We start from the raw sequence: 23,452 nt of genomic DNA, 5'->3' as shown, positions 1-23,452 counted from the left end.
AATAGGAATTTGCAGGGTTCCAGTGACCTTCCCCTCTCCAGACAAAGGAGTTGGTGCTTGCGAGAAACCGAGAGATTGTCCCTGAGATGGACCTTCCTCTCTCATTTGCCTCTAAGCTCCCACTTGGCAGCTTCTTTAGGAGTTGTGCCACCCTTGAGTGGCTCCTCCATGATAGTGCCCCATTCCATCCCTGCTGAGCAACAGGAGACGTGGAGTGGGTTTTACTGCTGGCTGAACCAGCAGTCACTCGTGGGCAGATTTACAGCTGGAAATTCAGACGATGTTGGGAGCAGCACACTTCAGAGTGGCTGCACCCTGGCCATAACCCAACCCACAAAGCCGCTGAGCCTCAACCACATGATTCTTGAAGGCAGGGGCTTCCATAGTGCTTTGGGCTTACAAGGAGAATGCCATTATTCCCTCTTATCCACCAAGCATGTATTTGGGGTTAATTTTTCCCCATACCAGTCCACAGAAAAGAAGAAAATGTAGTCCTACAAAACTGAGAACTGTGCAGCTTCCTTATGCAGCTTTGTCAAACCACCTCTGCTGTGGCAGTGATGGGCCAGGCGTTGCCTGATGTGCCACAGTGGGGATGATTTTGTCTTCTGAACATACATCCTTTAGGAACTAGGTTGAGCATATTTTCACTGATGAGCTCAGATTTCCAGAGGTGAAAAGCTAGAGTACCAGCCCAGCTATCTTTTCATACTTTCAATTTTTCTTACTAGAAATATTTACATTATCTTTTCTTTTTAAAAATGCAAAATAATTTGAGTCCACAGAAAATATTATGATGAAACTGAACCATAACTTACTGTATAACACCCATGTAGTTTTCAATTTGCACAGCAGACGCATCCCGCCAGTCTGTTTTAAATCCCAGCACCAAGGTATTTGGTCTCATCCTACCCAAACCTGAGGCCTAGTGATATCAAAATATTGCATGAAAAGGTGCATATACAGAGGCTGTTGCTGTAAATGAGAAATAATGGCAAAAGATAACTGAAGTAATGTTCTGGAGATTCTTAAGATTTGATTGCATTTTGTGAATGTCCTTCATGCCTGTACCCAAGCAGAAAGTAGAAAGATTAGGTTTACATAATTCCGGTCATAAACAGTTTTTAGATTAAAGAAATGTAGTTTTGCTAATTTAGCATTCATTTGCATTTCTTCTGACATGCTCTCATGAAAATGGTTCAGTAACTTAAAACCAAGAGCCAGTTCATGCTGTTGTTTGTGTGCATCAAGCTTCTGTCTGGCTTGTAACATGAAGTAAATCAACTAGGTCTTGAAGTCTCTTTAAGGACTTGAAGCACTTAGAGGGAGTAGGAGTGGCAGTCCTTTGTTAAAAACAAATTCTTTGCTTTAGTTAGGAGTTCTCGCCATCCCCCGGAGGAGGTAATCCAAAAGTAGCTGAGTACACCTTATATGTAAATAATAATTTGGAAATGCATAGGAAAAATAGAAGATTTGGCAAGATGTAACATCAGACCAGGCTTCTTCCAACAAGCTATTCACAGCAGGTTTTAGGTAGAGATGGGTCTGAGTGCTAAAAGTTGGATCCAAATTTAAGAGGGGACCAGATCTAGCTTCAAGCTTCCCCATGGTTCCAGTTAATCTAATTTGATTAAGTATGAGTGCAGACTAAAAAATGCAATATGTTAGGAATACTTTCTTAGGATACACAAATATATTAGCTCTTGAGGTATTGTATTTGCATATTTTTATTGCTAACAAAAGCGACATGGAGCTATGGGAAATTGTTTTTGTGAGTTGTACTGACACATTCATATCATACATGTTTAAATGAATAGCTTGTCTGCAAAACAATTTCATACTGATTTCTCCAGTATAATCTACTGGTGTTGTTGCCACCTTCCCAAACTGCTGAAAGGGAAGTGTTTATTTGCACTCATGTACTTGATTTTGATCATGGCATTTTAAAAGAGATGGAAGAAGAAAAGATCATCAGGAATAGTAGTTCTTTGAAACAACAAAAAGAACTGCTGCTTGGCAAGCTGTTTTGTATACAAACTCAAGATAAAGTCTCTTCATTGAGCTTTAATACAACAGAAAGATGTATTAACACATTGCTACATTAATACATCATCTTACTCACCTCTGCTGTCCATTCAGCAAACATGATAAAATCCATAATATGCTAGCAGTGGGTGACTGTTACCAGAGAACTAACAAAAAGTCTTTTGGGTGGCCATGCTCTTGTAGTGAGGTTCACAGGGTGTTTTGCACATGAGAATAGTGAGATTCTTTCCCCATGTTTTGCCTCTAGACGTACATGTTTGCACACGTACATGTGAAAGCGAAGAAAATGGGGATTCTAAAAGTGGTACCAGTTTAGCCTCTGACAATGCTATCTTCAGTGAAGGTAGGCTAATTTTAATGGACTGTTTATAAGCAATCTGGAATATGTTTGGAGTGATATGAAAATGTTTCAGGCAGTGAGTTTTTATTAATCGAGATGGGCTTCACTGTGTTTGCAAAATTGATGTATATAAAGTGATAAAAATATTTCCTGTGATATGAAATACAAAAACATTCTCAAATGTCTAACATACTGCATATCACCAACAAGCAGAACTCATTTGCAGTGCACTAAGTGCAGGCACAGACATTTGTATGGTGCCTGCACTTACATTTTCATAATAGGGCCTCATTCATTTAGGATGGAATCAGCCAGCCTTGTTTCTCAGTTCCATAGCCTGGAACCAAATCTGTTCGTGAAGTAGAGTGACTATACTAAAAGAGAGGTATCCTCAGGACACTCTCTACATTTATAACATATTATTCCATATATACAAGACCTTTTAACAAGTAAACAGTAATGCTTGACATACAGGGAAACTTTGATGTAATACTCTTGTACGCATTTTGTAAATAAAAAGCTTACTTGAAGGAGACTTTTGACTCCATCTCTAAAGCTGTCAGCTGCCACCGCAGCATAAAATGCTTTTCTTTTGTTCTTTGTAAGCCAGGCCTGCTTTTTTGCCATGCCACTGTTCATCTCTTTAACACACAGCTTGCGCGGTCCCTTTAGGATACAATAAAATATTAGTAAGAAGACTTTGTTTTATACATCGCACTGTGATTTTGAAGGAGTTACCTAGTCTGCTGTATGGGAAAATGGAGGGAGTCAGAAAAATACATTTCCAAAAAGAGTCCATGGAGACTCAATGCTTGTAAAAGAACTGTGCTGGTAACATAATTCACATTCTGTTCAAGAGGACAGAAGCTGTTAATGCTACTTAAATATAGTGATTCTGACAGAAGGAAAGACTACTTTGAATTGTAACATCTTAGAACAATATTGTGATGAAGTATCTCTGAGTGAATAAACTCCCTACCTGACTTGACTGCATAAGTAACCCTACAGGAAGGCTCAACAGATCTTAGGCAGTCATTAAATGTCTATCTTCTGACAGTAAGGGCAAACTAGACCTTACCCAACTGGACACACAAGCTCCTTTGTTATTGTGTCTTTACAGTGATCATCTGATAACTTAATTGGGTAAAATCCAACAGTTACAATATTTGTAGGCATTCTGGGATTCCCACTCACAACACATAGCTGTTTTTATCACTAGGTTATTTCTACAGTTATACAAATCAGAGTGGTTCATTGTGTCACACTTTTATTACCCACTAAACTAAATTTAGCTTAAATTGTTAGACAAGAAAAAACAACAAAAATGATTGCACTAGCACAACCTACTTGTGTTTTATATGCAGAAGTGAAATCTCCTAACCAGTAGTAATACAGGAAAATGCCTAATAAGAAAACTTGCTGAAGGCATGTTATGAAGTTGTCTAGTCTGCACCCACGGCCATTAATGGCAAACTCCCATTTGTAGAGAGGTGTAAAGTCTCATGCTCACTACATGTTGCATGCTCACTGGCCCATGTGGCACCTGCTGCCGTGAACTGTAAGTTCCCTGGTGTAATACTGTTTGAAATGGACTATGTTAACGTGCACTGGGGAACTCTTGGTGTGCAGTGGCAGGGTCTGTGTGGGCCAATTGTTGCACAACACACTAGTGCGCACTAGAATTTACACCCCTCTAGTGCAGACTAAGGCACCATGCAGAGAAGCCCAAAGACTTGTTTGGGTTGGAAGGGAGCTTATCTAGTTCTTCTAGTCCACCCTTCTGCATTTTGGTGGCGTTGATTTAATAATCACTACAGTAACACTAGGAAAAGGGTGCATTATCTGGACCTGAGTAGCTCTAATAAGGGTAATTCCATAACTCCTTTTGTAGCTTGTTCCATTATTCAGTTTTTATTACAGTTAAAAAGTTTGTCCTAACATTTAAACTACACTTTTCACTGCTGCAATATAAGCTCATTATTAAATGATCCCTATAATCTTTACTGCATGTTTTCCCTGCACATAGTTGTAGCTACTTATCATATAATAACAAAAAGGTGTACTGAGGTAGCTCCTTTCTTCATAAGATTTTGGAGCAGAATCCCTTTCCCCCAAAAGCTGGCAGAGTATTGCTAGTATAATATTATAGATGGGAAAACTGAGGCACTGAGTGGCAAAGGTCAGCACAGCAAATCAGTGGCAGAGCTGAGACTAGAACTTGGGTATTTTGACTCTTATGCTCTATTCCCAAAATCATGCTGACTTCTTGTCCCTGCACTTTCTCTAACATTGGCTTATCCAATTTTTTAAATCTTTCCTTGTAACTCTAATTTTTCCAAATCTTCTCTCATTTTTGGTTGGTCTACTCTGAACTCTGAGACATATCTCAATAAGGCATTAGCCAGCAGGCTCCAAATCAGCTGATAGCCTTCTTGTCAAGACTCATGACAAAATTCATCTACCCACCAGCATCAATGGGAGCATTGTGTGCCCAGTGAGTGGAGAATGGAGCTTTGCAGTGCACACTGGAGAATTTTGCTCTTAATTATTAGGTTCACATACATAGACCCTACCGTATATACTTGGCAGCAGATGCAGAGACCATTGTTCTTTGTGAATGAATGTGTGATGTCTAATAGAGCAGGTCTTGTCATGGGTCCTCCTGTTAATACTATGCACTGGGGTCTGGAGGAAGGAATGAAAGGTTACATTTAACTGGGAATCTATCTATCTAACTCCAGACTGAGCTATTCACTACTTCCCTGCAAACCTTACCTGAAGTTTTTCACATGATCTTCTACAACTGTTAATTCCAGTGCACTGTCTAATGCATTAACATAGTAGAGAGCCTGTGCAGATGAGCCCCAATTTACCTCTATGTATGACAAAGAAAAACATTGCATATTAAACCATGTTTTTTAATAAGTGGTGTAACAGATGTCAGCATCGTCTTCTCGATAAGCCATAGCACACTGAATTCTATCATGCTCTCTGCCACATAAATGTTGGGGAAGGGGGGTGTGATGCAAATACTAACATACAAACAAATCCTGCCTTGTTCTTTGTGTGAAAAACATAGGGAACATTCTTCCTCTGCTTAAGAGATGTTTTGCTCTCTGTTCCGTTAACTCTCTTCCCTTCTCCCACATATAAAATGGACACCTCTGAGTAATGCAGTTATTTGATGTGATATTTCAGCAGAGGAAATGAAGCTGTTAGGAAGGCACATTACTAGCCCCAATGAGTTAAAACCCACATGCTTTCAAAGAAGAAAATTGAAGGTACGGTGCCTCACTTACTGAGACATGCCAGCCAACCACCCACAAGCTAGTTTGCCTTGCTATTGAACGCATATTGTTGCAACCTTGTTATAGCGCACGGTGTCTGAGAGACAAAGAATAGTGTCATGGTAAAGGAATACTTGTATAACAATATAACATGCCATTGTCCTTTCTCCCTACTCCTAACAGCCTTTGGATCCCCTCACCCTTCACAGGTGTGCACTGGGCATGACAATAATCCCGCTCCATTCTGGGACGAGGCTTCAGTAAGGATCCAAGTGGCAGTTCTGCATCCAACACTCCTTGGGCTTCTCGGCACAGCTGCTGAACTCCTAATTCATATAGGGTCTTGAGGGATGCAAGGGGACAAGAAGTACCTGTTCACCCAGTAGAAGAAAGGAAAGGAAACAGTAGAGCCCCAAGATCCTAAACATAGTTGCAAGGGGACCCTCAAGATTTGAAGAGAGCAGAAGCTGTGTATACTGTGCCTCCTAAAGGGCCTGCTGGCAAGGCAGCCCATCAATGTTACCTAAGGCTGATTCTAAAAGCAGAAAGTAGAAGCAAGTCGAAACTTCTGAAATAAAATGGGGGGTCAGTCCTTGGCTTGTGGTAAGGGAGAGGACATGGAATGTTACCTTCAAAGTCCAAACCTAAGGGTCAGTTCATTGTAACCCCTGCAAACTGAATGCCACGGGCTCAGTTCATGAACCAAACCCTGCAGGGATTACAGAGTCCTGCAAGTGGTCTAAATCAGGTACCATAGTTATGGGCATGCTATAAAAATCTAGCTCAATTTCCCAGCTGTTTGCTCAGATACTCAAGACTGTTGGTCTGGCAGAATGTGATCATTCAGCTGTATGTAATTACTTTCCAAAAGCCACATCTTTTTGCTGCTGCTATCCTTGTTTCTAAATTCTGTTGTCATGCCTGTGTAAATGGGAATCAACAGCAGTTACACCTGTGTAGAACCAGCATTAGATGCACCTTTTTGAATTCTGAATATGGCCTTTTTGATTTTCCTTTTCTTTTTCTTTTCCAAGGTAGGAAAGAATGTCACACCTTTCTGAGTATCACTCAGCTGTCAGTAAAGAATGTAACCTCATATTGGTAGTTAGTAGAAGTGCTCCTCTCCTGGTGGAAGGGGGAGAGAGTTTATGTGCAAACGTATGAGCTGGGAAGCTTGTTGCTTTTTCAGTCTGAGAGTATGTCTTCACTGCAGAATTAACCCCGGTAATTGGAATCCAGGTCTGAGCACCTGCTTTGTCTTGTCTGGGTGTGAAAACCCACAGAACAAAGCCCTGCCTCAGTTACTCTGTTCTCTTTGGTTCTGCATTTCCCTCTCCGTATCACTAGGGCATCTGGAAGGCATAGTCTGTGGTTCTTTGTACAGCAGTAAGCTGAGGTGGTCTAGGATTCTTTCCTGGTACTTGTTCATCCTTCTAGGCACTGGAGGACTATCAGCACTCTGGTGAGATAGCCTGCATCCTCATTAGAAAGGGGTGGGTAACCAACCTGAGTGAAAGAGGAGCCCAGGCTGTAACCCACACCGAGGTTGAAAGCACCACAAACTCTGGTGAGAGGGTCTTGTGTGTGACGGCAAGTGGGGGTAAGGGCGACACTAAGGTAAGTAGCCCAGTTAACTCTGCTGTGAAGAAATACCCTGAAAGTAGTGACCATTCCGATTTAAGACTCCAAAGAGGGGTGTAGCAGATTAGTCATTTCTGGATTTAAAAGCTGAAAGAACAGCTTGGTTCCTTTGCACAGGTGAGTCTGTTAAGACCAACTGAGCTCGACTGCTGGTTGCCAAAGCCTGATAAGGAGGTGTGTGTTTGGGGGGCAGAGAGGAGTTGTTTCTTAAAAAGCTCCCTCAGAAGTTTCTCCCCAGAGGTGGTTCTAGCAGCAGAAGGAGCTGGCTGAGAGGATCAGATGAAAGCTGCAGTCTGAAAGTAAGAATTAGACTTTTGATCTAGGAATGAGTAACAAGAGTTTATACCTCCTAACAAGAGCTGGAGTTTGTGATTAGGATATCTCCTTTCTACTTCCAAAAGAGCTGGATTAAATGTGCCACAGAGAAAGGACCTTTATTAGGGCATCATGTTTTGGACATTTTAAAGTAGTATTCTTGTGATTTCTTAGTTATACATTTTAATACCCACTTATCTCAAATTCTTTACCACTCTTGGGCCTTTTCTGCACACAGAAGTTACATTGGTTTAACTTGAATCAGATTAAAAAACTGGTTTAATGAAACCCATGTAAACCTCTGTGTGAACTCTCTAATATCTGTTTATGCTAAATTTATATCAGTTAGATTGCACCTGTATATAAGCCAGGTTCAAACTGATTTCAGAGCATCCACACACAAATGTACATCTGCTTAACTGAATTGGTTTTAAATCATATCTTAAGTTAAACTGGTGCCACGAACTTTGTGTATAAACCAGGCCTTGAGCTGCTTGCAATACCCACAATACAATGAGGTTTTGCCTTCAGAAATCTGTAGAATGAGATTTCTCTGTTATTCATTGTGCGCTGTCCATAGTGCCTGGGGCCTCCAGTCCTCCTTATGGCAGAAGTTATGTTGAAAAAGGAATGACCATAGGGCCTAGGCAGTAGCCTTAGGGATAACTACGACAACCACAATTAACTGCATATCATGAACAAAAAACAATAAACAACTTTTCTAGTCTCACCTGGCTTCTTGTATGTCACATAAATATAGAGGAAGAGCTCAATGGCATAAGTGATGAGAGCTGCCCACCAGTTGATGACAAACATGACACCACAGCACAGCATGGCTCCAAAAAGTGACACCCACATGTTATAATACTTGAATGCAGGTCTCCAGCCTATTTAAATTAGAATCAGAAAAATCAGAGATGGAAAAGGTGGAAGGTATATTTGCACTGCCTGCAGATGGACAGGGGTGGCTGCCTTCGGTGGTTTGCCTGTGGGAGGTCCCTAGTCCCACGGATTCGGTGGCACGCCTGCGGGAGGTCCGCTGAAGCCGTGGGACCAGCAGACCCTCCGCAGGCATGCCACCGAAGGCAACCTGCCTGCCGCCCTCGCTTGCCGCCCCAGGCATGCACTTCGCATGCTGATGCCTGGAGCCGCCCCTGCAGATGGAAATGAGTATGCTGTAAAAGGGCTCTTGTTAAGTATTTGATATAAGATGAAGATTGTGTTGAGACCTCTTGGATATTCAGACAATTGGGGTCTCTGAAGTCCCTTCCCCTGGCTTCTGCAGGATTGTTCCCTGCAGTACCTCTTTGATGGCTTTCTCCAGTTTGGTTTTAAACAGCCAGTGCATTTACATGCTTTTGCCAATCATAGGTCACTGATTCAGAACTGAAAATGAATTTTTCTATAACTGCAGGTAATAGGTTATTGTCTCCTTTTTGATGCATTTATATAACTCTCATTAATGTTAATGGGAGTTACACACGCTCCAAGAGGAGACTATATCCCAATATTATAAGTGTTCCTGCCTTTTAAACTTAGAAATCATTTGGGATCACTGAAAAAAAAATTGCAATTGACTTTAGAAAGGTATTATTCCTGCTGTTCTTGAACGGTGATATTGAATACTTCCCCTGCTAGCAATTAAAATGATGAGTCAACGAGTGAACCTCCACGGTTTGTGGGTCTCTACCAGGTGTTCTTCAGAACAGATTCTTTGGTAAGGGAAAACACTAAAGATATAAAGAGGTCCCCAGTACCCTAACATGGATCACCATAATAATGATGGAATGAGGAGGCACCTCTGTGAAGAAATTTACTGTCCTGCAGCCTTGCAATTAGGAACATCTATCACTGTGAATTGACAGGAGCCAAAGAAATTAGCCAAAGGAAGCAAGGAAAATAAGGGGAAAAAATTGCTATGGTTTTATATGAAATGTTAAGTAGTTTCAGAATCATGACTGATGCACACATGAAGAGCACAGAGGTAATTTGTACTGACCTCTATGGCAGCACAGAGCAGATTTGCATTTGATCAGCTCGGCAGATAATTAGCAGAAGTGCTTATTTTTTCTGCCCTCTGCACAACTGGCAACATGCAGACTTGTGGGAAGGGACTTGATATGTATGTTTATGCTGCCACTGTGGCTTCTTTCACACTGGAAATAAAAAGTGTATTTCTCTACTGTTTGAAATGAATAATTGATTTGCAGCAGCGGAAAATTGCCTTTACTGCTGGTCAAAAAGGGCATCGTTCAGATGATTCTCCTTATTTCTGGCTGTCAATCTTTCATTCATGAAAATGAAGAGGATTACTCTGCCCATGGTGCTACAAATACACCTGGATGCTCCCCTGTTGCATAGAACTGGAGAGAGGTCCTTCATCCTCTTCTATCTCCTCCCCCGTCCAGGACTTCCAGTGGTACAGATTAGTCAGGGGTCAGCGCTTGGACCAAAACATTAAGCAGAGGCCTCATGGATCCCAGTCATCCGTGTGGACGGACTGTCTGGAATTTCTCTACAACCCTGCTAATAGCTATGGCAGGCCCACTAGCTATGCTGCCACTGTTTTGTTGGTTCATTGTTTCTCTATGTAACCCACTATAGGGGCTGCCATTTCAAATAATAGTCTTACTATTATTATTAACTTACTACAAAATGCCCTGCAGAGCTTCAGCATTTACTGGGGAGAAGATCATGCTACTTGATGTGGCTTTTTCCCTTCCCCGCATTCCTGGCTTACCCACTTTCCCCCAGTGACTGATGGACCACATGGAGTTTTGCAAAGGGGGAGGTGGAAGTGATTATGTAGCTGGGAAAGCATCTCATGTAGTAGCTTTTACCCTCCACTGGATTCCACCACAGCGTTTCCCATTGTTTTGCTCCCTTCCATACTGTGCAGCTGCAGGAAGCATAAAGGTATATATTTCCAGAGCCAAATTACAGTTTGAGAGAGAACCATTAATCTTAACTTGTAGAGATAAGTCACTGTCTTCAGTGGGAGCATGATCAGGCTGCACATTGTATATTTTATTTGTTTGCAGTGTTGTCATAGCCACGTTGGTCCCAGGATCTGAGAGAGACAAGTTGGGTGAGCTAATATCTTTTGTCAGACATTTTATTTTATCTTTTATTTATTATTTCTCTTCAGATCTGGGAAAGAAGAGCTCTGTGGAGCTCGAACGCTTCTCTCTTTCACCAACAGACATTGGTGCAATAAAAGATATGACCTCACCCTACTTGTCTCTGTCATGTAGCTTAGTCATTTTAAAGATGCTGGAACTTTCGCTGGACAGCAGCTAAATGTTAAGTTACCTTATTATGCTATTTTGATATCACAGACTGTGATGCCTACGTTCAGTTCATAGTGGGCCCTAAAACTAACCTGGAGATTTTGCATAAGATGCATGAAAGCAGGAGAAGTTAATAAGCGCATATGAAGCCAAGAAGAAGTTGGAGATGATGGGAGCAATGGTGTTCAGTTCAGCTGCAAGAAAGAAGCATAAGTTAGATTTCATGTGCATGTGTTTCTGATGGTACTGGGGTTAGACAGCTGTTTCCTCACAAAGCACTAATACTTGCATATTGGAGAAGTTCAAGTTACACCTGCAAAACCTGGGTATCTTTCCGGGGGTGGGAAGGGAGCTAATTTAGGGCCAGATTGTGAAACTCTTACTCATATTGGGTACTACCTGACCCCACAAATGATATAATTGACTTTAATGATGCTCCTTGTGATGTAAGAGACTATCCAATGGAAAGGCATCACAATCTGGCCTTTAATTTTGGTTTAAGTATTTTAAAAATGTAATTGAGCAGATGATGCACTTCTTAAAAGCAAAAGGGTGATAGTGAATTAATTTTCTTTGCTTTTTAAGAGACATTCTAAAGCAACACGTCACACAGCTTGAATTTGAAGAATTATGAAAAATTAACTTAAAAAAATCCAGATATCCCAAACTGCTGCTCATAATGATCAAATAAATACTGGAAAGCAATAGCGGGAATCTCCAAGGACCAGTGCTGTGAACTTGTGCAAAAGTCAGTGGGAATTTTCTGTGTGGAAGGTTTGCAGAATCAGTTTGGTTTGTATAGTACTGAAAAGAGATTTGAAATTAATGCCAAATGGAAAGTATATGAAGTGTTTTAGTGTCTGTACCAGATTTCCTAAGGTGATGAGCATGTACCTCTCCCATTGAAATCAACTGGAGCTGTGGGTGTTTAGCACCTTTTAAAATAACACCATAATGGCAGTAATAACAAATTACCATAGTTCACCTATATTTCCTGTTCACATTATGGGCCTGATCCTACTGCATCTAAGGATAAAGGAATTTTTGCCATTGCTTTCAGTGGGAGTATAATCAAGCCCCATACAATTTCTTAACCAGTTTATAGATTTCTCTGGCCTGGAGCTAAATTTTAAAATATCCGATTTATACAATTTCAATATTATTTTTGCTTCTCACTATAACTTAATACTGGCACCTCTAAAGTGGATGTTAATGTCTCACCTATTCCTTGTACAGCAAACATTTCATCAGGGGATTCGGTTAAGATTCTTTTGCCCTGAGTGTTTGCTTTGAGGATTTTATAGAAGGAGGTCAATGGCCAAAATAACAAATGTTCTTGCCTTCAGCCATAGTTAGGTGGGTCAAGAGTAATGTGTGGGCAGAACTAGCTCAACCATTGGTTGGTGAGCCCACCAATTAGCAACTGTGATGAGTGTTTGTTTAATTATTTAAGAATAGGATGCATTAATAACCAGTGGCAATGTAAAATGCGTTCTGCACTCGTTGCACTTTTTACTTTCTTGCAAAATGAAATGAATTAAAAACACATTAAATTAAATGCCAAGATGAAGAGGGATTTAATAGTAGATATTTTTTTGAAAATGAATTTAAATTCTCAGCTATTTGTTTCTAAATTATAGCAGGCAATTGGAACAAATATACAAACCAATCAGAATGAATGCCATAGCAATAATGAAAGTCAGAACATATCCTCTGAGAGGTTCGTTGTTCTTCCCATGTCCTTTAGCAAAGAAGTGGAGTGCTTTGTAGATGTTATCCTTGCAAAGAGCCTGGGAGATAAATCAGAATTTAATAGTACTTTTTGCATTAGAAAAAGTTATTTCATACTAGGGAAAGCTGACCCAAAACGACACATGCTCTAGTAAGAAATAATTGTATCTATCTATTTCAAAGATGTTTATCATCATGATATCTAAGCACTGAAATTAGGTGATAATCAAGCCCCTAGAGTACAGTAGCTAAATAAAATCAGTGATGCTTAACATTCACTCAGTGTGTTACAGGCACTTACCAGATAAGTCTCACAAGACCCATGAGACGTAGTTAAATGGGGGAAACTGAGGCACAAATTAGTGACCTGTCTAAATCACACAGCAAGTCTGTAGCAGAGCTGGGATTTAAACGCAGGAACCCCACAGCTCTTGCCTCTCAATCCCATGCTCAGATCAGTATGCCATGCCTCTTTCTATATAAATAATAAGACCTTTCTAAAATATTTTATATCACTGCTGGGAAGAAGATATAGTTCAGCGAATTACATATCTTGGGAGCAAAGTAGGGTAGAAGGAAATTGATGTTCTTTATTGTACCTGGAAAACCTTTGGTGCACTGACAAGTGAGGCTAGAGCTGATGAGAGAGTCGCAGAAAAGATTCCTGCAGTGATTAGAGGACCAAAGCCGGAAACCATGCTCATAACCTTTAGAAGCAACAAAAGTAAAGAACTGTCAGGCTCATGAATAGGATACACCTATCCATTGTCGCTATTTGTATGGTCCCAGTTACCAGAGTACCTCAGCAAAACCCCCTGTGAGGTAAAGAAATAACATTACCTCAGTTTATAGTTTGGAAACTGAGGCACAGAAAGACTAGGAGCCAAATCTTTAAAGGTATTTAGGTGCCTAACTCCCATTACAATCAGCATAAAACCTTAACAATGACCTCAGCAACTTTAAGGCAAAATAACTCCTCAGATGTATGGAATGTGTGGCAGTCAGGTGTGCTGATCTCTTGATATAGAAGCAGCTAAGATCACTTAAGGCTTTTCCCTAAAGTGTCAGTTTCATGATGCAGGGGCATGGACTTCTTTTTAGTATCTTTTGGAGGTAACGCTAAAAAGCCTTATGGCGTGTTGGAGAGAACTCTTGAGTGTTGTAGGCAATGTAAAAGTGGCAGGCAAGGCAGGACTCATCTCTTTGTAGCTTATTTCTATGGTTTTCAGGCTTTGAGTTGGGGCATGTGTCTTGATGCAGCCTTAATTGTCAGTAAACAGTGTGTGGGTTTATATATGTGTGTGTATCATTATGTGTGTGTGTGCTTGTATTGTTTATGAATTTGCATATTATATAAATAGAACACGTTAAAACCTGGAAATTGTTCATCAGCCCATAACGACATTCTTGGGCTTTACAGCTGGAAAAGTCATAGCCAAGGGTACAGGCAGAGGATCCATTACAGTTCATTCCAGATACAACTGTGTCATTGGTGTTCCCAGTAGCATCACGTACAACACACGCAGCTGGGGAAAAAAACAGCATGTGATTATTTCCCTTTCTTGTGACAACAGAAGAATGTCCCCCCCCCATACTTTGAAGATTAGTCTGCATGGACTGTGTACAAATGGGTGCTTCAGTTTTATCCCACATAGTATTACTTTTCAGTAGGATAAGTTCACTTCTCTGGCTTGTGAACTTGGGCCAGTGGGGGGGAGAAGGACTGCCTTACTCATGGGAGTGGAACACTAGGTACTTTGGCAATCAGCAGAAAATTATCTGAACTAACTCGGAATTGATGTAGTGAAGTAAAAGGTCCATCTATGGCCCTTCTAAAACTACCAATATTCAAAGACAATCATGTTGCCAAACAGTTTAGGATCTGAGCATACATTTCTTGTCTAACCAAGGTTCCCACTGGCTTCATAGGTCCAAATCATCAGCTGCTGTTTAAAACATTGTAGCTCCATTGAAGTCAATAGAGTTGTACTGATTTACCTGGGCTGAGAATTTGGTCCAAAGTCTCTTTGTTACTAATGATATTTATGTTCACTCTCTTTTTATTTGTTCCCCCCACAAGAAGGAAGAAACACATGAAGTGAACTTATGGAGCTCTGATCTCAACAGCTTTAGCTGCTAATGTGTAACTTTCTATAGTTTTTTTCAAACATATCCAAACAAAAGTGGTTTAAGGATCCCAAAATACCATTCTATATGTAGAAGCCGATCTACGAACAACAGAAAAGACCACATCCACCACTGAAATTTAGTCCTCTCTAGGGTTGAAGTGCAGCAACTGCTTAACAGAACAGAGCCACATTACACAGGTTTGAAGCAGAATTCACTTTCTGAATTCTGAAACTGAAATTGCAGGGGCAATGCAGGTACACAGAATGCAGTTACCAGAGTTTGAATATAGCTAGGGTAAGAGGTACAGCACATCTACTTTTGCATGAAGTACCAACACCCAAAATGTTGGAAGACTTTTCTTTTCTCTCTCCTTTGAAAGGAAGTTTCCCACAGAGCCCTAGTACCTGCTAGGGCACATATTCAAAGGGGAAGAGTGCCACTTACTAAATTGTTTCTTGCAGCACTGTTAAAGTGGAAAGAAACCTTTATTTCTTGATCAAAGATTAACTGAACCCTTTGTAATGAGAATTTCATTGAATGTTTGTCTTACACAGATGATGCCTGCAGTACAAGCCTGTGTTCTATCCTGTGTCTGTTTTGTTGAACTATCGTTTCCAAACTCCAGTGCCATAGGGCACCTTGTGGCCTAACATTTCTTCTTTAGGGAATTAATTGATTTTTCCTGTCTTGAGATGTGAAGAGTCAGAGTTTGCATGTAACTCTGTCACTTGTGTGTGCAGTAATGCCAGCAGGAGAGCAGCTGGAGGCCACTTGGAGAACTTCCATGTGACAGAGGAGCAAAATCGTGAGCAGATTGATTTGTGGTACTTCTCGTACCCTTTACTACAAAACCAGTTTGTTCTTCTGTACTGTACATGGTTGGTCTTTGTTGCTGAATCATCTGGCTTTATGGAGTTTCTTTATAATATAAAAAGAATCTCTCTACTCACATGTAAGCACACATTTGCTCAAATTTCACCCAGATGCCACATGGAGATTTTTGCTTTGTTGAATGGTTTGTTTTGTTTTTTAAATACTATAAAGCCAAAACAGCTGTCTTACTACATAGCAAATCCTCCAGATCAAAAGTAGTGATGAGGTTGACCATTCATATGTGTATAGAGCTCTAAACCTACTTAACTATATTAATTGTGACACAAAACAGATGTTCACTACTTACCTACACATATTGCAACTCCTAGGTAGGCAACAGTTGTAATCAGAATGGCCAACATTGTTCCTTTGGGTATAGCAGCCTGTGGGTCCTTAAAAATTGTAATTGCAAAAATTGCTGTGAGTCCTTTATATATTTGTAAATTAGGAGTTTGTACTGTGATTATTTACAAGTTAGCAAGTTTTGGTGCTGCCACTTTGTGATATGAAAATATTTTGGGGAGGGAGAAATTGTTACCAGTTAGATCTGTACAAGGAACTCACTTTCCAGCATGCAGGTGGAGTCAGACACTTCTGTGGCACCATCCCTCTCCCCTGAGTGCTGCAAAGGAGGCACTGCAGATCCAGAACTCCATTTAGGGCAATGCCACACTGTGAGACTCCCATGCTGTACATTTAGTGTAACTTTAAGTCCCCTTTGCACCAGCACAGCAGTGGCCCTTAATCTGCTTTAAGCACTCACCCAAACTACCCATCTCATTGTACAATTCAATTAGCCAGTAGGATTAGGGCAAACAGTCATTTTGAAAGAAAGATGCTACTATTACTGCTGGAAACTCATAATCCCGAGTTATGTGCAAAGTGAGCTCCTACCTTTTCGGTTGCTTTTACTTTTACATTAGATTATTCAGGAAAAGTCTGCTGGGAGAAAAGTTATTGCTGGGAGAGGCAAGTGGGTTGGGTCAGCATTGTTTTTATAAACTGTAACTGAAAACTATATCAGCACTGTTCATGCTTCTGTGGATAAAGGGCTCTAAGACATTCCATTATTAATTATGATTTTTAGGATATTTTAATACCATAAAAATTCTTGCAGGCAATAACTTGGTATATACTTGTTCAGCTTGGAAAGCAATTTATTGTTAATTTTCTTTTTAAATTGGTTTAGTGAGGATTTTTTTTTATTTACTTAAAAGATTTGTTTTTCCAAATGAAATTTAGCAAGTCATTATGAATAATGTGGATGAATGACTGAATTATGTTAACTCTTAACATTATCAAACAAGAATTAATGTAGTAAAGTTTCACTAGGCTAAAAGTCCCCAAACAAATCACTTCAATTGCATATGAATCTTTAACCTTCAGTCATTATGGCTTTTAACACATGCCGTCCCAGTGTTCATGTGTCAAGTAGCCATTGTATAGGTAGGATCTTATGCTGCAATCTTAAAACACTAACTAGAACGACATTTTCTCAATATGCCATCACCCTTTCAGGGTCTGAGCTAAAACCCTTGAAGTCAAAGCAAACTCTCATGGACATCAATGAATTTTGGATCAGGCCCTTCATGAATGAATGAATGACTGCCTGTTTCAGAGACATGACCTTATAATGGTTTGCTTCAAACTTTAGAGGCAGTTTAGTTTGTCTACTTCTAAATTTTAAACTACAGCTTATGTTGTGTTTCAGGTTTCTCTTTAGGCTGATTAATTTCATTAGATCGCTCTTGATGCATCTAAGCATGGACAGTGGGGGATTCCCACTGTGGATGGGGGCTATAGAAACATCCATACAGCAGGCAATACAGCTCTGTAGGGCTGTAGGGAATGTTATGTGTCCCACCAATCCATTCACTCCCCACCCTGTCCTAGTTCCTGAGTGGTTCCTGAGATCTGTGGAGAGAACTCCATGTTGTCTGGGAAGGAAGAGATGCTGCTGTGGAAGCTCTACTGAGATATGTGTGATTCCTTTCACATCAGTGGCCCGCCAGGCAAAGGCCTAAATCAAAACAGCTGCTTTTCTTGTGCACACTAGGTTTGATGAAATAATGGGGATTCTCTCAGCTGGAATGAGAAGGGCCTGGTTCAGTCTCAATAGAATGCTTCTAGTCTAAAAATCATGAAAAGAAAGAAATCCATTACAAATGCTATTGGCTGGATGCTACCATGCTTACCCCTATTGAGTAGCACCTGGCTTCAAAAGCAGTCCCAGTAAAACAAAGGCAACCCAAGCTTTTGGAGCAGAAACCCTAGTGGGGACGGGAAGTTCGCCTTCCTCTGAAGCATGGGGCACAGGTCATTTGTTGGTTTAAACTAGAGTAAATGGTGGATTCTCTATTACTTGAAATCTTTAGCTCAAGATTTGAGGCCATCAGTAATTCAGTCAGAAGTTATGGGCCTATTGGAGGAGTGGGCAGGTGAGCTTCCATGGCCTTCAATGTGCCAGAGGACAGACAAGATGATCTTGATGGTGTCTTCAGGCCTTAAAGATGATGAGTCTATGACACTGCTCAGTGTGAGTAAGGATGACACGACTGGCCTTTAGATTGAGCTGGACCAGTTTGTGGATGTTTTTCAAATACTTGTGTATCAAATCATTTTGACTGGAGTTGAGCACTTTAACAGGCATACATCCGCAAAACCAGACTGCATGATAAGGCTTAAGAACTTTATTTAACATTTAATTTATGGGTGTCCAACCCACTAGAATATTTGGGAGACCATTTTAAAACTCAAATTCTAAATCCAAACAACCAATGCATCTCAAATACTCCACAGACAGCCGTTGGTTTGTTTGTGATATTCTTTGAATATTACTGAGTACTGAATAGCTTCACAAGTATTGTGACTGTTTCGTCAAGTGCTTCACAAAGCCAGAAAAGCCCCAATTTTTTGTATTTCACAAGTACGATTCAATCCGCTATCATATTAGGTATCAGTAAATAGCTAATATAAAGCCATAAAAAACTAGATGGCACTCATAGTTAAAGGTAAAACCAAATCCTTAATTTATCAGTTTGCTTAAATATTGGAAACATTTAATTGAAAATTTAGTGACTGAAAAATTAGTGACGTAAAATAATTTATATTGGTTGCAAGGGTAAAGAGGAAACACTTAAGGGTCTGCTCTCCTATTGGTTTTATCAAAAAGCTCTTTTTTTTCACATGAGATTTCCATTTCCTTGTTTTTATGGGTGTAAAACTTGATTTTTATGGTATACTTTTCAGTATGATATAAGGGGAATTAGCGAAGCAATTCTAATGGAATTATACAGCTAATTTCCATAATGGATCTGTTAATGTTATGTTATCTTGGGTTATTGAAACACCTAATTTAAATTAAGTAATTTTTAATACATAGCTATATTACATTAAAAGGAAAACGGGAACTGATGTGCTTAGATAATAAAACACATTTTAAAATGAAAATTTTGCCTCATGGAATTATTTGTGTGTTGAAACTGAATATAGTGTTGATTAATAATTTTGTGTCTTATTCATCCTTGCTCTTCCATAGCCTAACCACTGTTATCAAGTAAATAAAATCCATACCTCCAGATCTCCTGAGATATTGGCCCCTGCGAGAATGCCAGTAGCTGCTGGGAAAAAAATAGCAAAGACCGAGAAAAATCCTTCACCTCTGAAATCTGGTCCAAAATTTTCTGCAAATATTGAGGCTGCAAATACAAATGAAAATTAAGCCTATCACCAAGACTTGATTCTGAAGTGACATGATGAAGTAGGTAAATGAACTAGCCCTTCACCTCTGGAAGACTGGGTTCCAGTGTGTTTTAGCTCATAAGTGAGGTGAATTTGATCATCTCACTCTTAGTTCACTACAGTGCACATTTCTCCAGATCACAGAACTACAGCTCAGTATTGAAATAACAGGCACGTTCCAGGTCCAGATTAAAATAGACAAAACCGTGTGCACACATATAAATGGCTCAAACCGCTACTGCCAGTGTGTCATCTTCAGAGGTATTCACAGGTTCAAAAATAAAAATGGACTCAATCCAGTCACCCAGAAATATATTTAAAAAAAAAAAACCTGGGTTCCCTTAGTTTACATGCTTATTTATATTTGGATAAAAGTGCCTGATCTTGTAGCATTTATCAACAGGAATTTTACAGAACTAAAGGCTGCAGGACTGGGCCAAAAATATTCATTTATTTTATATTATTTGGTCATAGCAACACTTGCCTTGGTAATTAAAAAAGCCTCTGGCCTTCTTTTCATTGCTGGTCGGAATGACTGTCCCAACGAAGAAATTTGCAATAGCAATAAGAAGAATGACTAGAAGAATTACTTGAGCCTGTTAACAGAGACATAGGCATTTTACTAGGGGACTTTTTTTTGTTTTGAATATGGTGGTAATTATGTATGTAGTGGCATTTATGTATTACTTATGATGTATTTCAAATTTCTGCAATATTAGAACACACTCAGCCACTGCTTGGGCACATGATTCAATAATCAAGATGACTAAACAGACAAACTGCCTTAAGCTCTATGGCAATAATGAATATTTTGTAACAAGGAATCGATATGAAATATAGAAAGTTATGACTACCGCTTTATATTGTACTTTGCTTCCTTTACAAGAAAAGGAAAAATGAAACAGCTGACAGATACATATTTAGATTAAAACATTTTATATTGTTTGTTTAGTTTCAGGCCGTTGTTACATCATGGGTATTATATGTCTAACTGACCACTCTTACAAGTAGCTCTAAATTCCCCTCACAGCAGAACATAAAGATAAGGTTGCTATTCTGGATCTGATTTTGACAGGCACATTCGAGTCTTTTAGCTGTAACATTTCCTTTATTTTATGGGTGTTTTCCTATTAATAAACATGACTGAGATGTTAACATCTGAACAGTAGACAGGAAGGCATGAATCCTTGGAGGATAACGAATGGATAGCAATCTAACAACCCACTTTGGGGCCACTGTTCTACACAGAGCAGCATGGCTAGACTGTGTATTATTTTTATTATTATTTCTATAGAGCTATAAAAAAAATAGAAGAGGCATCTACCTAAGGCTATAGATGATCCTGCCATAAGTTACAAAAACAAATAAAATTAAACTGCCTGCAGAACACAAAATTCCTCTTCCCCCACAAATTTCGGTGTGAGGAAAAGAGGGAGCCTGTGGCCTAACTCTGCTTCCACTGACATCAATAGCTAACTCCCATTGACTTCAAAGGCAGCTGGGAAGCTATTGTTGAGTACTTTTGAAATTCCCACCTGTCATATATAGATCTCTACCCCCAAATCCTTGTTTTATGCTTATATAATATGTTCTGCAGTGTAGTAATACTTATTTATACATAACTTTTAAATCTTACCTTTGCTTCCCATTCCATACCAGCCACAGAAATGCCTAAAAGAACAACTACAGTAATGGAGCCTATTATTCTGATGTCATTGGATTCATCCACCATCAAAGCACCACTGCTCTGGAAAGGGTAAGAACACAGCTTATATGATCAAATGGATAGATCAGACAACCAAGTAAAATAGAATGGAATGAGTAAATTAGCTTAAACAGTTTCAAGGGTTAATGATTTCCTGTGCTAGCTGGGCCTTATCAGTTGAGATTACTGGTTGACTAATTAGGAACCTATTCCCTTTAGTAATTTTGGAGCTTTTGTAGCACTGTATAAAATGCTTCTGGTATAAATTAGAAGTGATGGAAAATCTTATTAAGTAGGATTCATGGTCCATTTAGAGAGATCTAAATAAGAGCCAAAGATTGAAGCGTTAGAAAAGTTGACAGGATTCCCTGGTTTAACCACATGCAATAAATATACTTTCATATTTACCTGAAGAAGCTCTACAACAGTTTCAGCAAATCCAACTACATACATGGCTACTGCTACAGCATTGGCAAAGGCAAAGATAAGTCCAATTGATCCTCCAAATTCAGGGCCTAAACTTCTTGAGATAAGATAGTAAGCACCACCTGCCAACAGAAGAGACTGTTGCTTTAACGTAATTCAGCTATTGCCAGATCTTGCCTTACTCATGTGAGCAATACTACTGGGAGATTTTTGTTTTTTGCTTGAGGATTTGCCCTATTAACAGAAGGAGCAAATTTGCATGTGGATGGGCCCAGAAAAGTGTTTGCAAAAATTCAGCTTTCGGAACTTACTATAGAATTTCAAATATTGAAAATGACTAGCTATTGGAATCATTAATATCTTTTTAGCATGTATTATTTGGTATGCAAACTAGCCGGCTAATGGTATATAATTAAAATACAGATGCTAGAAAGAAAACATCACCGCTGAAAGGATTTTTCCTTACCTGGGTCCTTCCGTTGTTAGTGTAAAAATTCATTCGCCAAGATAAGAACAATACAGTCTTTAAAGAGTCCACAGAGTTAAACCATAAAGTCTTTAAAGTTTTTGCATTTCTACATAGGTGGAACCTCAGTCAATCAATTAAATAGTTTCTTCTATCATAATGAATCATAGTGTTTAATGTCAGAATGTTTAAAATCAGCTTTCCTGAAGAGACATGTTGTTATTTGGAGTTAGCTCACTGAAAGAGATTACCCAAAACCTTTATATTTTGATTTCTCTTTGCTTTACCGTACTAGGCTAACACCATTACAATCTCTCCATTTTATTCTAAATCATCCCTGCAGATTTCCATATTTTCCATATAGTTATATTTACGTACCTCCTCTTACTACTCCATTAGTGCAAATGGCAGACATTGAGATACCTGTTAATGTTGTTACTACCACACTCAGCATAATAACCACGATTCCAAGACCTGAAAAATCCCAAAAAGAATATATTCAACTAAAATACCTGCTCAGCACTTGAATCCTGTAGTTAGAAATCACCATCATCCACTGTGGGGAAAATACCTGGTGTACCTTCAAGACCTGAAATGCACTAAACTTTCAGATACAAGTTTCATGAAGTACCTGAAATGTACTAGACTTTGGTATTGCACCAAGAGTAATCACTTATGTTCCAAGAAGCACCTGAAATGTAAAAGAATTTTATAAGGAAATGTACAGGAAGTGATAAAAGTTAATGTATCCATCAATCTGTATCAGCCTTTAAGCTAAAGGAATGAGGCTCATAATATTCACTCTCTCCAAGGAAATGCAACCTGAAATGTTCTGAATAAGAACAATCTATTAAAAGAGTAAGAACAAAATAACTCCAGGACAAAGTGGAATCCATTCCTCCTCCAGTCTCAGACAGGAACATCTGAAATGTACTTTACAAACTGAAGTGAAACTGGGATTTATTAAAATGACAACTCAAACATTCTAAAATTGTGGATAGTGTTGGCTAAATGTGTTACCTGCTGATTCATCTGGGTTCTAGGTGTCCAGTTTGGTTTATCCTTAGTGGTGGTGGTATTTTAGGGAACATGACCTCTGGTGTCTCTCATAAGAATATAATTAAACCTTTTTGAGTCTTGAGAACATAAGAAACCCTAAAGATTTTACCTCCACGGACAAACCCATTAGTTGCTATTGCAGAAGTTGACAACCCAGTAATTGAGGTTACTGTGGTGGCAAGAAGAATTATGACAACTCCAAGACCTGTCAGTAATGAAAAGATAAAATATTTTATTTGTGATCCATATTCCTCTAAATCATTCTATCTTTAAATTAAACTTTCAAACTAGAATCGAAACTCTGAACTGAAATGATAGTGGTCTGTGGAGCAATTCCAGCAAGTCCAGGTAGCTACTTCTATCACAATAACAAAGCATCCATCAGTCTTCAAGCAGTGATGT

At 39.4% G+C, this 23,452-nt stretch overlaps 1 protein-coding gene across 2 annotated transcripts in view; it reads right to left on the bottom strand.

Moving 5' to 3' along the window:
* The window catches only part of SLC12A1 (solute carrier family 12 member 1), a 65,568-nt gene that overhangs the window by 20,504 nt on the left and 21,612 nt on the right, over positions 1–23,452 (bottom strand). The window contains exons 4-18 of one of the 2 annotated variants that reach the window (XM_032762889.1): positions 23,160–23,255; positions 21,508–21,647; positions 21,031–21,141; positions 19,879–19,990; positions 19,227–19,351; positions 15,961–16,045; positions 14,025–14,176; positions 13,250–13,357; positions 12,586–12,709; positions 11,012–11,113; positions 8,361–8,516; positions 5,162–5,261; positions 4,960–5,071; positions 2,912–3,052; positions 819–925 (exon numbers count right to left, since the gene is read on the bottom strand). In XM_032762889.1, coding sequence (XP_032618780.1) covers positions 819–925; positions 2,912–3,052; positions 4,960–5,071; positions 5,162–5,261; positions 8,361–8,516; positions 11,012–11,113; positions 12,586–12,709; positions 13,250–13,357; positions 14,025–14,176; positions 15,961–16,045; positions 19,227–19,351; positions 19,879–19,990; positions 21,031–21,141; positions 21,508–21,647; positions 23,160–23,255 — 1,771 coding nt within the window. Of the gene's footprint in view, positions 1–818; positions 926–2,911; positions 3,053–4,959; positions 5,072–5,161; positions 5,262–8,360; positions 8,517–11,011; positions 11,114–12,585; positions 12,710–13,249; positions 13,358–14,024; positions 14,177–15,960; positions 16,046–19,226; positions 19,352–19,878; positions 19,991–21,030; positions 21,142–21,507; positions 21,648–22,369; positions 22,466–23,159; positions 23,256–23,452 lie in introns of both variants that reach the window. The other variant, XM_032762896.1, reaches the window with a different exon arrangement.

Source organism: Chelonoidis abingdonii, chromosome 9, assembly GCF_003597395.2.
Source record: "Chelonoidis abingdonii isolate Lonesome George chromosome 9, CheloAbing_2.0, whole genome shotgun sequence".
Taxonomy (NCBI): domain Eukaryota; kingdom Metazoa; phylum Chordata; order Testudines; family Testudinidae; genus Chelonoidis; species Chelonoidis abingdonii.
The sequence above is the reverse complement of the archived record's forward strand: the minus strand, read 5'-3'. Positions and strand labels throughout refer to the sequence as shown.